This window comes from Belonocnema kinseyi, chromosome 5 (genome assembly GCF_010883055.1).
Source record: "Belonocnema kinseyi isolate 2016_QV_RU_SX_M_011 chromosome 5, B_treatae_v1, whole genome shotgun sequence".
NCBI lineage: Eukaryota > Metazoa > Arthropoda > Insecta > Hymenoptera > Cynipidae > Belonocnema > Belonocnema kinseyi.
Genome location: NC_046661.1, coordinates 143,689,227 through 143,703,370, shown reverse-complemented (window position 1 = coordinate 143,703,370; position 14,144 = coordinate 143,689,227). Strand labels below are relative to the sequence as shown.

The window sequence follows — 14,144 nt, the reverse complement described above, 5'->3', positions numbered from 1 at the left end:
TTCTCAACCGGTTCTAATTCTCTCGCGTGAAGCATGGTATGTGAAGCAGTCAAGTATCCCCCCTTGGCGGCAGGGTATTGTGAAAAAATGGGAGGGTAGCGGTCCAGCCGCTCTCCAGAAAGTGCATAAAAAGTTTGGGAATCGCTGGTCTAGAGTCTAGAGCAGCGATTCCCAAACTAGTGCCGCCGGCCGATGAGGCTGCCGCTGGCAGGGGGATGCCACCTCGGGCCGGACAGCCCCCGAGGGGGAAGTCAGCCCGAGCTCAGTCACTCGACAGCCCCCCCCGCTATGAGGACCCTTTCATTGTCATGAGATTTAAGGCTGTTTCAATAACTAAAATCCTAAAGATATCGCTCAATTCAATTGTAATTATCTGAATCATTTTCCTGATGTAATTTTAAGAAAATTGAAAAAAAAGTTGATGAAAATCGGTTAAAATTTCGAGTAATTAAGCATATCGTTAAGAACACGGAAAATTACAAGAACTGTCAACTGGCATTGAAGATTTTAACCGATTTTCATCAACTTTCTTTTCATTTGCTTAAAATTAGATTAGGAAATTGATTTAACTAATTAAAATTTAATTTATTAACATATTAACAGATTTTAATTTTTCTCAACCGGTTCTAATTCTCTCGCGTGAAGCATGGTATGTGAAGCAGTCAAGTATCCCCCCTTGGCGGCAGGGTATTGTGAAAAAATGGGAGGGTAGCGGCCCTGCCGCTCTCCAGAAAGTGCATAAAAAGTTTGGGAATCGCTGGTCTAGAGTCTAGAGCAGCGATTCCCAAACTAGAGCCGCCGGCCGATGGGGCTGCCGCTGGCAGGGGGATGCCACCTCGGGCCGGGCAGCCCCCGAGGGGGAAGCCAGCTCGGGCTCAGCTACTCGACAGCCCCCCCGCTATGAGGACCCTTTCATTGTCATGAGATTTAAGGCTGTTTCAATAACTAAAATCCTAAAGATATCGTTCAATTAAATTCTAATTATCTGAATAATTTTCCTAATGTAATATTAAGCAAATGAAAAAAAAGTTGATGAAAATCGGTTAACATTTCGAGTAATTAAGCATATCGTTAAGAACACGGAAAATTACAAGAACTGTTAACTGGCATTGAAGATTTTAACCGATTTTCATCAACTTTCTTTTCATTTGCTTAAAATTAGATTAAGAAATTGATTTAACTAATTAAAATTTAATTTATTAACATATTAACAGATTTTAATTTTTCTCAACCGGTTCTAATTCTCTCGCGTGAAGTATGGTGTGTCAAGCAGGCAGTTGGCGGTAGGGTATTGTGAAAAAATGTGAGGGTGGCGGCCCTGCCGCTCCCCAGAAAGTGCATAAAAAGTTTGGGAATCGCTAATGTAGAGTGTTATTTTTTCGACGATACTTAAAATATCGTGAAAGTTCGGATCGAGCCCAGGATTGAGATTGAGTGCCTGTCATGCATGACAAAAAATACTGAAAAAATGCTGCACCCAGAATTGGAAATTGTTGAGTCGCAAAAGCATTGAATTTCCATTTCTTTTTTTAAATTTTCTTGTTTGTTTCATTCATGCATTTATTCATTTCATTTTTCTTATTTTCATTTCATTATTTTGATATCAAGGTTACAATTTTAAATTGAAAACTCTGCAATCATAGACAATCATAGTTTTTCTATCTTTTTTTCTTGAATCTTTATTTGTTTCAAATACAAAATGAGTGTGCCCTTGGTCAGAATTAATTAAATATTTTGCTTCAAGATTCATATTTTGGGGTTCAATTCCATAGTTTTTGGAGGTGGGGACCTAGCCATAGAATTATAGTATTAAATGGCAAAATGTGTAGCGTTTATACTACGTTAAAATTTTATAAAAATAATAAATATATTTCCAATCGATGTACAAGATGGAGTGTTTGTGAAATAAATCCATACTAATAAGTTTTCTTCCAATCCTCCCCCCCCCGCGCAGCGCCCCAAATATGACCCCAAAAAAAATTACGTTGATTATTGTTAATTTTTAGCGAATATCCGCCCTCCTGTGCATACAAATAATTACTAATAAACCATTTGAATATTTCCCATTACTTTTTAAACAATTTTCAATTGTTTACAGAAATTCGAGTTATTTAAATAATTATTTAATCCCGAAAAATGTAAATTGCTATCCTATGCTACATTTAGTTGAATAATTACATAATTTTGATACATTTCTTTCAATTTTTAATACATTATTATTCGTTTAAACAATCTTCATTTGTTCAATCAGTTTGTTTACAATAGCTAAATAGTGATGTCGAAGACTGTATATTGTATACAAAAAATAAATGAACCACCTTTAATTTTTCAAGGAAATATAACTTGATTAAATAATTAGTTTTTGAAAAATACTGTTGAAATCGTATTTTCTGAGTTAAACATATTATTCAATGATTTCGAGGACTAGTAAATTCTGCTAAAATCCGAATGTTATTATTCAAACAATTAATTATTGTTTTTTTCTCTCAATTTACGTCAAATTAAGTATGGATAGTTTACATCAAGAAAACAGCAGCGTCAACAAGAAACAGAAAACAACAACCTCAATAAAAAGTTGCTTAGGATAACAATTTAGAAAAAGTGGACATCAATGACTCACTTTTCAGAAATTTTGAAAATAAACAATAAATAATTGTTTAAATAATTACATAATGTTTATAGAAACATTTTTTACTCCAAATAATAACAAAAAATTACATTTAAATCAGAAAATACGATTATTTGTTACATTTTTTGGGAATAAATAATTGTTTAAATAATAAAAATTTCTATAGACAATTGAAAATTGTTTACAAAGTAATGTGAAATATTCAAATTGTCCACTAGTAATTCTTTGTATGAAAAAGACAATGGATATTTGCTAAAAATTAACAATAATCGACGTCAAAATGTAGTTTTTTATTTTTGGGTTATATTTAGGGCGCTGCAGGGGGGGGGGGGATAGAAGTAAAATGTATTAGTATGGATTTATTTCACAAACACTCCATCATGTAAATCGATTGGAAATATACTTATAGTTTTTATAAAATGTTAACATAGTATAAACTGTACACATTGTGCCATTTAATATTATAATTCTATGGCTAGGTCTCCACCCAAAAAAGGAGGCTCCTCCGCTTTCTATGAATAATATTTTAATTCTTCGAAAGAAAACCAATGAAATTGATGAATAAATGAATAAATGAAATGAATATGAAAATAAAAATAAAATAAATGGAAATTCCAAACTTTTCCGATTCAACAGTTTCCAGTTCTTGGCGCAGCATCTTTTTTCAGTATTTTTTGTCGTACAATCGGAGGAAAGAGAAAAAAGATATATTTAAAAATTGAAGGGATTACCCATATGTTCTATGAATGGGATTTGCACTTAGTAGAATTGTTCAAAACTTCTGTAAAGACTATACCAGAGCTAGGAGTTCCTTTTCCATGGTAAAATAGGATATTTTCCAGGTGGGCACTAAATTTGGCGACGTCTTTACGACGTCGTTACGACATCTTTACGACATCTTTACGACATCCTATGTCCATGTCGTTTTCGTGTTTTTACGATATCGTAAAGACATCTTAACGAAATGGACATAGGATGTCGTAAAGTTGTCGTAAAGATGTCGTAACGATGTCGTAAAGACGTCGCCAAACTTTGTGCTCACCTGGTCAACCCCCTTCAAAGTTTTGCTTCCACAGCCTATAATTTCCATGTCGTGCTCATTGTGTAGCTGGTAAATCACTGTTCCCAACGCATAATCACTGGCTTCTGTTTGTAAGTACTAAGTTTTTGAAGGGTCAGGAAAGTAAAGCATGATCCATGCGCAAAAAAGATATTTTACTCTCCCAAAAGCTTCCTGGTGTTTTTGTTTCCAGTGCCACTCTGTGACTTTTTAAAGCAATCCCAGCAGGAGTACCAGTTCCTTGGATAGTTTCTCTGTAAACTTTCCATTGTAAATTTATAGATCCTAGAAATCCTTGTACTTGCTTTTTATTTCGAGGTACATTGAAATCTTTTATGGCCTGGACTTTCGTGGGTTTTTTTATGTCATCTGCTGTGACATTGTGTCCCAGAAAGGCAACCTCGTTTCTTCTGAAATCACATTTTTTTGAGGTTCAAGGTTATATTATGTTTTCTAAATCTTTTAAAGATTAGTTCTAAGTGGTACAGATAATTATGTTTATATTCAGATGCCACAAGTATGTCATCAACATATGATATAACGAATTCTTTAAGAAATCTCAATACGAAATCCAACCCGCGAGTTAAGGCAGCTGTACTGGTTTGTAGTCCAAACGGGGGATGTTATATTCGTAGTGTTTTCCTTTATGTAGAAATGCTGTGTATTTTTTGGAATCTTGGTGGGGAGGAATTTGTCAGAAGCTTATGTATATATCTAAGCTTTTCATCACCCTTTTGTCTTTCGTTTTTTGAAATAGGGTCACAACCGATGAATTTAGATAAGGACTAGTTGATCTACTAATAATTGCTGACTTGAGCTTCGCCTCTATTTCTTCATCAACCTGTTTTTCGCAGTTAATATTAATAGAATAGGGATGAGCATAAGGTATTTTACTGCTTCTCACTTGTAGATGGTGCTGATAACAAGAAATATTTCCTGGCCTTGAAGTAAAAATATCCTGATACTTCCATATAAGGTCCTTGTATTTGAACTTGTATTTTTGTGATATGGATTCATTTTTATTGATTTCACTCTCCAAGTCCTGAGAGTTTTAAGACCAATTATCTTATTTGCTTGATGCATAGTAAGGGTGTCTTCTTGGAAATTTATGATTCCATGCAGAGGTTTTAAAATTTTAACTCCTAATACACATTTTTTAGTCAATTGTAGCCCTACTAATAAAACGCATTGATATGCCATGGATCTCCCCTACATACGGTTTATTTTTTAGAGTAATAGTCAGCCCCCCCCCCTATCCAAAAGACTTTACATCATTTATGCTCTGCCCCCTGTCGGTTCAATCAAGCTTGTGACATAACCAACATGAAAAATTTTCTATTTCATTCAATTTTATAGATTTCTATTGCATTTGTACAGAAGCGAGTTCTCACGGATCTGGGAGCAGCGGACGTTCTGAAAATGCAAGTCTTCAATCTTATCCTCTAAACTTTATACCAGGACTCAAGATACCTTCAGGTGAACAGTTAAGGCACCGTCATCAAATTATTGCAGTCAACCAAAATGGAGTTGTTGTTCCATACTTTCACTTGGATTCATTTACTATACTGAAGCCAACGGGAAGGAAATGCCAAAATGATTCAGTAGTGTTCCAGCCTGTCCACGTATCCGAGGATGAGTGGCTATTGTATGTCGCTGCCTATGCTAGGGCTGCAAATGTAGGTATACTGTAGAAACTAGACTAGGAGGGTGCAAAAGAGAAAAAAAGAAACTGGACGTTCAAATGAGTAAAGACAAGTTGAAGCTCGAGCTTTTCGAAATGTTTGAAAGTTTTCAAAAAATCAATTCCGCTTGAGTACTCGAACAGTATCAAGTTTTCAAAGTTTTCGAGCCTCGAACGTTTCGTTGGTCCAAATTTTTAATTATCCAGTAGCAACTTTGTGTAACAAGATTTTAATCAGACACATTACGAAAGGGTTATATTTTAAAAAATAGAACATTTTTATCAAAATGGAGTAAATTTTGCGAAAATTGAACTACTGTCGGAAATTTCCGGTAAAAGCAGTGCAATAATTGAGAAAAGTCCCTGCTAGATTTGAAAAAAATATCAAACATTTAATTATTACCTCAAATTTCTGATCGGTTACCCAAAAAACAGTCTAGTTCTGAGTCTAATGGAAAACTACAAAATTAATCTAACTGATATATTTGACCTTTTGAGGAGAACATACGACGCGAAAAATACATAAAAGGATTTCTCGAATTCTGTTCTTCAATCTCCTTAAAATGGCTTTGAACCATTTGTACACATACTTAATTATTATAAGAGAACTTGTAGACTCTAGATGCTACTACAAGTGTGAAGCAAGCAAGACCGGGAAATTTATGCAAGAGACCGGTTCCCAGCCGCGGCGGCTGTCCCTATGCGGTAGATCACACAGTTGGGGACGAAAGTTTTACCCATGAATACATTTTCAGAACGACCAATATTTATAGAATATTATAAGAAACAATGTTGACGGATCTGATAAATTGGCTAAGAAATAAAGCTGTCATACCTCCTAGGTAGATGATTATAAGGAACACAAGATGGACTTTGTGCCATTGATGTCATTTCATGACATTACTATCGGTTGGTGCCGAAAATTCAATCACGTACATTATTTTTGACTTAAAAACTTGGAGTCCGATATCGGGCTTTGTAGCAGTGATGCGTTGACTGGTGGAGTATGGAAAATGCCAGTAGATCTGACAGTGAACATTCTCACCAACGGACTCAAGTTCCCTCTGGACGTGCAGCATGGGTGATGAAAATTCTCTCTGCAGAACTTCCGAGTCAACAGTTCAACATAAAATGGGATCGCACTTAGTCATTGTTAGGTCCCCGTTGCAGAGTTAGCTGCTTGCTCACTTCCGTAGTAGGCATGCAGGAATAGAATCCCGCCTTTGATCAGAAAACTGAGATCCATCTCGGATGTTCGTACACCTAATCTAGCTAAGGTTCATATGGGTGGAATACTGCCTTTCCATTCATGCATCGGTCTTAGCAGCGCGACAATCTCACGCAACGGGCTCGTAGGCCTTCGATAGATTGATGAGGCTTGATCGGCTATCGCTGATTGTTTCGATGTCATGTATGGAGTACCGAGTCGCCGGGCTCTTTCCAAAGTGTCCCGTCGAGATCAAAAACCTCGACTTCGCTGCAAGAGGCGAGTTCGCGCGCGTCCCTCTACTCCTAACAGCCTTCATAATGGCAGAGGACAGCTTGGTTCTGCCCTCTACTAATGGTGTTTGGTGCGGGGCGATGGGGGTCAGTGTACCCCCCCTCACTCTCTTTCCATAACAGAGTGTTGAAGTTTCCATGACATCTTGTTTTGTTTGTTCCTCTTGCTGGCCACTCAACTACGTCCTACCTTCTTCTTCACCTCCTAAACCCCAGTGCTACGTTCAAATTAAAAGCCCCATTTAAAGTTTGCAAGTTAATAACGCATGTGATACACGTTGTGCTCCATTTCTAATAGCACATCCCATATTCACTCTTAATTAAAAGGAACCGCCAAGAGCTAGGGGAGAATAGTGGTCGGCCACCACAGAACCCCACATTGGAGGGTTTATTCTGAATAATCTATGAGACGAACAAGTATCCTAGGACAACGTATTTAACACCACTTTCTTGTGCCATGAAGCCTTTGGCACGGTTTTGGCTTGCGTAAAACATTCGTATCTTGCTTGCGGGAGTCAGTCGCCGTCACATAAATTTAGATATTCTCAGAGTTTCATTGTTTTAAATAAAGGCCACTTAAAATAGAGACCATTTTTTACCAGTTCACATATTTATGGTACTTTGAGATTGGATCTCTTTCATCTCTGTTGTCCAACAGAAAAACCTAGTAAGTGACTTTTACGTTTCGTGGTTCGTCTTTCAATAAAGCACAAACTCAATGCATTTGAAAATTTCTATCTTCCAGCTTTACGAATGCTTTATGGTATGGAGCGTCACTTCAAGTGCGACCCTTCTCTATAACAAATCTACACATGTTTCCTGGAAAAATATAAAAAACTTGATCACATGGTTTTAACCAATGATTCATCACTTCGTCAGAACTCACCTCGTATCTTTTTTTCTACCACATCGTGGAGCTTAGTGCGAGACAAGCTCCACGACCAAACCTTAAGTGATTTTTAATGGAATTCACCTAGCAGAAATAGGATTTTCACTCAGTAAATATATTTACTTTACACCAACAAATCTTCCAATCTTAATGGACATATTTCTGAGTTGGAGAATCTATCGGATCGTTGTTTATGCCGATGTGGAAAAAATGTGCAGACAAATCCCAGTAAACCTATATATCGAGAAACCTATATGGATGGCCATCACTTTAGCTAATTGCTTGGATAAAGCCATCACTCTTCAGAATCGACTTCATAAATTACTTATGGTGGCAAAGCTTTCCGCTTTGAAGATAAACGCTTAACGTTCGGAATTGTTTGTGTCGATACCAATTGACCTTCAAGCTTCTCCACACCATCTAGATCTCCAACCTCAGAAATCATACTATATGCTGGGTGTGATCTGGGTTCCTGAACAAGACGTTTTTATCTTTAAGTTGGACATACCAGCGGTTAAGCTATGTCTTCAAGATATTGATAGCATTCAAGTTTCACGTTGGATTTAATTCCATTCTCCCTTACTGACTTATGAGATGCACAGATTTTGTGACGCTTTAGAGAGAGCTCATGCTGGATTGATCTACTTGTTGTCAATTTCAGTATCCAAAAAAACCGTCTATGGTCGCTACGATTCATTCAATATCGCCGTCAGGCGTCTCAATTCAAGACAGAAATCCTCTCTCATTCAGAACTTCAATCAGCTTGTTTGAGATGGATTCATCATAACCAGTGTAATTATTTTTCAGGTGAATGTGAGGCATTAGAAACAAAGCCTCCTCTCTCACCTAAAAGAAAACGTGTTCCTTGAATCTAGATCTCGATTCCACTCGAATGCTTCGCGCGGGAGGTCAACTCAAGCATTCATATCATGCTATCTTGAAACAGTGTTATTGGTTCCTTTTAGGTCGCATAGTTTTTCGAGTCTTTATTCATAAATGCCTACCATGTCTCCGACATCGAGCTCTGATGCGACAGCAGCTTACGACAGACTTACCAAACATTTCGAGAAGGCTCACAAGTCCTAAAATTGTTCTATGGACGTCTTTTGGCAGACTTCTTGCAGAAGTTTTGCGAACTGTTGAAAGCCATTAAAAGATTCAAAAGATGACTCAATGGCGTCAAAACACATTACATAGAGGTACATTCTAAGAACTTCCTCAAGATGTCTCGTTGCCCGCTAGGTTCGTTCCACACCTGCACGAGCTTTTTTCATTCAGTTGGTACTATGCCTTTCCTATCTATCTTCGAACGACGTAATGTCTTGGGCAAAGATTTTGTAAGGGCTACATCGCAGTCTTGATATGTTGCTCTCCTCGAGCGGTTTATTTGGAAGCTGTGCCAGAATATAAAATTGAAATTTTTTCAGTTGCCTTCTGACGCATCCTTAATTCTTTGGGCAATTTTACAAATTTCTTAAAAACCCACAACATTTTGTTGATCTCTTGCGCATCATAAATCATAAATGAAGTTTATAACGTCAAAATTCTGAACTCGTCTCAATTTCCAAAGAATCAGAAGCAAAGGTAAAAGTTAATGTTAATGCGAATATGAAAATACATAATTGATCCCTATTTTAAATAAATCAATAAAGAAATCTTTTGTTAGTAGGTTCTATATATTTTTTAATTGATTCTTTTAATATTTTAACATTAATTATTTCTAGATTAATTTTCTTGTACTGATTTTTCTACATTTGCAAACAAGATTTAATAAATTCATCACATGAGGATCCTTGTAGGCTGATACTACATTTCCTTAATATTTGCTCGTAAGAAATAAATATAATTTCCAAAGTAACAAAAAAAGTAACGATGTTTATAGTTAATACTTTTTTTAGCGTCCCTGGGTACTTGACAGTGCTATACACACGATAACGGAGTTGCATCTCTATAAAGTTGAGGCTCAACGGGCTACTGATCCTGAGGCTCAAAACGCTGGTCAACATGGAAATCAAGTGGCTGCTTATCGAGCCGCTACACAAAATCGACGTAAGAAACACCAGATAAATTCGAATGACCGAGGCGATTCAAGCGATTTAGGACTGGCTCGATTTAATATTAACACCCACCCACGGATATCAACGTCTGGTTCTGGTTTTGAATCTAGTACTAGTGAATACCAGGGCACACCCAGGCCTTTGACGACCGGGGAAACGCGAACCTTGTTAAATGATTCTAAAAACAAATCAGATACCAGAAAATAATGTTAAATTATCATAATGGTAGAATTCATGTTGTATACAGTTCGTACTGAATAAACAACAAAAGTACATTACGCTAAGTTAATTTTTGTATTGAAAAATCTTCAAAGTTAAATTTTTCGTACCGATTACTATGATAAAATTATTGTTTGTTTGCTGGAAACCTGTATGAAATCTGTAATTTTCCTGTGTAATGAACGGATATTCAATTTCGCTGAACTGAAACACCATGGGTTACGCTAACCCAGCGCGATTTTTAAACTATCTACTATTTCATAGGGATGGGAAGTTGGAGTCAGTGCCTATAAAGGGAGGGGGGGGGGTCTTATGGACCTGTTCCACGCATAGATCGCCTTGCAGCTTCAGTTTCTCAAAACCTGCCGAAGGGCGCAACTCGTAAATTTCCCTTCGGGTATATTATACCCTACGTGTATACAGCGTCACAAAATCCGGAGAAACAGAAAAATTTAAATGTAAGTAAATGTTATTTTATTGAATTTCCGTCCAATAAGATAAATTTAAAAAGTTAGAAATTAAAATGAACATACCTGAGTATAGTAGAAAACTCATTTTTTATTTAAAAATGAAACTGGTTGATAAAGAATTAAAATACTTTGACAAAATTTTTTTTTACCAGGAAATTATTAAATTTTGTTGGTTGAAAATTCTGCTGGTAGATAAAAATTTATTCTCTTAGTTGAAAATTCGTTATTTTAGTTAAAAATTCGTTTTTAACCTCAAATTTAACTATTTAATTTTTGTTTTAAAATTGATCTTTTCCGGTTAATAACAAAACATTTTTTCGCACATTGTGAAAAATTTCTAAAATATGCAAAAAATAGTAATAACTATTATTATTATAATAATTATTAAAATAATTACGGTAATCGAATAATTTGAAGTGATCAGAAAAAACGACAAGATAAAAGTAGGCTACAAGAAATAATTTGACGTCCGTTTTATAAAACCACGATCTTTTAAAAAATGTGTTCTTTATACACGAAATCGTTCTATTGTCGAAATTCATTTATCTTGCATCAATATAATATGGAACAAACGGCTTCCGTTTGAATATTTTCGTTCGTGAAATAAATAAATAATCAAATATAAAATAGTACATTTAACAAAAAGTATTTTCACTAAATAAATGTAATATTTTCCCGTGTCTGCAATTTTATGTACAGAATTATTATATTTTGAATTTTGCTGTTGTTGTTGAGTTTTATTAACCTTATAAATTAATTATTAATTTTATGGGGTGACTGAAAAATCCCGAAAAATAAAATTCTGGTGCTGTAAAATTTTCGAAAAAGAAAATATTCGAAACAAATAATGACGTAAATTTTAAAATTGCCGAAATATAAAAATTCAGACTTTGCAAATTTCTGAAAGGTAATTTCCAAATTATAAAATATCCGACACTGACAAGTTCCAGAAAATAGAAAATTCTTGAATTTGAATGATTCAACAAAATTGTTTTTCTTAATATTATTCATAAAAAATACAGTAATAAAATATTATGATCACAGAAAATTTTTTTAATGTTCAACATATTTTTCTAAAATAAATTCGATGTCCATTTCTGTTATGGAATTTTCATTTTTGAAGTCCAACCTAATGATTGCGCAGAAAAATGCATTTTATATATACAGAGGCGCTTATTTATTAAAGTTGTTTATAAAATTTGTTTATAACATTCAAAAAATTATACTTTAGTGTTTGATTTTAACGAAACATTAATTTCACTCGATTTCGCGTGGGAAAACGTGATGAAAAAAACTTCCAGGCTTCAATGTACGCAGCAATAATCGATTTTATTCATAAATTTGTGAAAAATAAATACACATACAAAAAACTGGCCTACTTGACAAATTCTGATAGAATTCTGAATCACTTTTTGATATGATGCATAGTTTTTTTTATTCATAAAGAACAATATTAAGAATCAAAAAATTAAATTTTTGAAATTACTACACAAATTATGAGAAAATTAAGTAAACAAAAGTTATTCAACCAAAAAAAGCTAGAAATTTGTTGATTATTTCTTGTTTTATTCGTTAAAAATAACATTAAAAGTAAGAAAAGAAAATGTTTCGAAGAACGACGCAAGGTACGAAAAAAATTAAATTACAAAAGTTGGACACCCAAAGAAGATTGATAAATTTTGAAATATTAATAATTTTTGGATAGGACGCGTAGTTTTTGATTTACGCTTGATAAAATAACATTGACAATAAAAATGCTTTTTTTGAAAAACAGCACAAGTTAGGGAAAAAATTAATAAACCAAGTTGTTCACTCAAAGAAGATCCACAAATTTTGTTGTATTTATATTTTCATATGATGGGTGTTTTTCGTTTAAATGATAAAGAATAAAATTTAAAATAAACTAATTAAGTTTAGTGAAAAAATGATACAGTTGCGATAAAGTGTTTAAGAACAAACTTGTTTTTTATGAGATTCGTACTTTTTTTATTATGAGAACAAGATAAATAGAATAAAAGAGAATGAAAATTAGTGCTAAATAAGGATTAAAATATTTTAAAAATCGTGAAAAATAAAGTTGGAACATTATCTTGCAATATCTGAATAAGCCGTCCCAGACTGAGGTACAGAAATAAATACAAAATACATTTGATATGAAGAAAAGTTCGAATTTTAAACAAAATCGAGTGCGAAGCTGTATATAAGAGATGAGAATGTGTTCATTAAAGTCGAAGGAGCTTTAACAAAAAAGAATTCACAATCAACAAAAATTATAGCTGTAAATACACTTTTTGTTGAGAATTATTCTTTTTTGTTTTAAAGTAGAACTACTTTGTTAAAGATAAATATTCTGAATTTGATATTTTTATTAAAAAAATTTAATTTTCTAGTTATAATATTAGCTATTTAATTGAAAATTTACGCCTCCGAGCAAGAATAAGTCTTTCTTGTCTATTGTAGTTTTTGTGTGGTATAAACCATTTGTAATTTACAGCTTTACAAGCACATTATTTTTATCAAAATGCTGAGAAAAATTAAAAAGTACCCCAAAAACTATTGCAAAGCCTATATCCACCATTAATAATACTTTTTATTCTTTAGAAACTGTCTTGCTTCATTTTAACATTCTCATCATTTATGATTGAGAAAGTATTAGAATTTTAGGAAATTTCACATTACACTTTTTCAACGGATCTCCACGTTTCGAGACCCCCTAAATCCGAAAATCAGGTTATCACGATGGCGTCTGTCTGTCTGTCCGTCCGTAAACACGATAACTCTCGAAAAAAATAAACGAATCAAATTCATCTTGGGCACACTTTTTTTAGGTCCTAAAAGAAAGGACGAGTTCGCGAACCAGCCATTTTTGATAAAAATTCAAAAAGAGAGCGCATTTTGAAAATTTTTAAGACCACTTTTTTCTGAATTTGAGAATTCTATGTACGGATATTTATAGTATTTAAAAGAGCAAACAATTTATCCTTATGATTTTTTTCGATAAAAAGAAAATTATCAGAGTTATAGAGTTTTAAAAATTTTTTTAATTAACCGAAAATAAAAATTTGAAGCCGAACAACGCACGATATGAAAAAGTCAAGAGAAGAAAAACATTTCTTTTTGAAAGCCCTACAAGATTATCATAACCAATTTTTGGATTTTCTTCAAAAAAGATCTACAATTTCGTTAAGAATCACTTCTCGATAGGACGCGTACTTTTTGTTTTATTTGTGAAAAATAACGTTGAAAAAAATAAAATAAAAATGCGTGGAAAAACGACGAAAGTTACGAGAAAAAAAATCCAAAAAAACCTGTTTACAAATGTCTGTCGAAAATCGAGCGCGCAGCGCGAGTTTCACGATGAGAATGTGTACCTCAAAGCCTACAGAGCTTTGAGAAACTTAATCTTTGACTATACTTAATTAAGTAGACAATTCAGAATATGAAGACGCTTATAAATACTGCCATCTACAAGAGATTTTTTTGATACAGTTTTCTTCAAGCATTCTAAATCCAAAGAAAAAAAAAATCAGGAAAAATTTGATGTATGTCAGAACGACAAAAATGAGAACCTCAAGAGTCCAGCAATTTGTTCACACGCCTCCACTTGAAATTTTCCGAGAGGCAATTTCAAGTGAAGGC

The 14,144-nt window shown here is 34.1% G+C and overlaps 1 protein-coding gene across 1 annotated transcript in view; it reads left to right on the top strand.

Moving 5' to 3' along the window:
- LOC117173934 overlaps positions 1 to 10,023 on the top strand; it is an 11,103-nt gene extending 1,080 nt beyond the window's left edge. Inside the window, exons 3-4 of the mRNA XM_033362582.1 lie at positions 5,067 to 5,365; positions 9,658 to 10,023. Of these exons, the coding sequence (XP_033218473.1) occupies positions 5,067 to 5,365; positions 9,658 to 10,023 (665 nt within the window). The remainder of the gene's footprint in view (positions 1 to 5,066; positions 5,366 to 9,657) is intronic.
- The last annotated feature ends 4,121 nt before the right edge of the window (positions 10,024 to 14,144 follow it).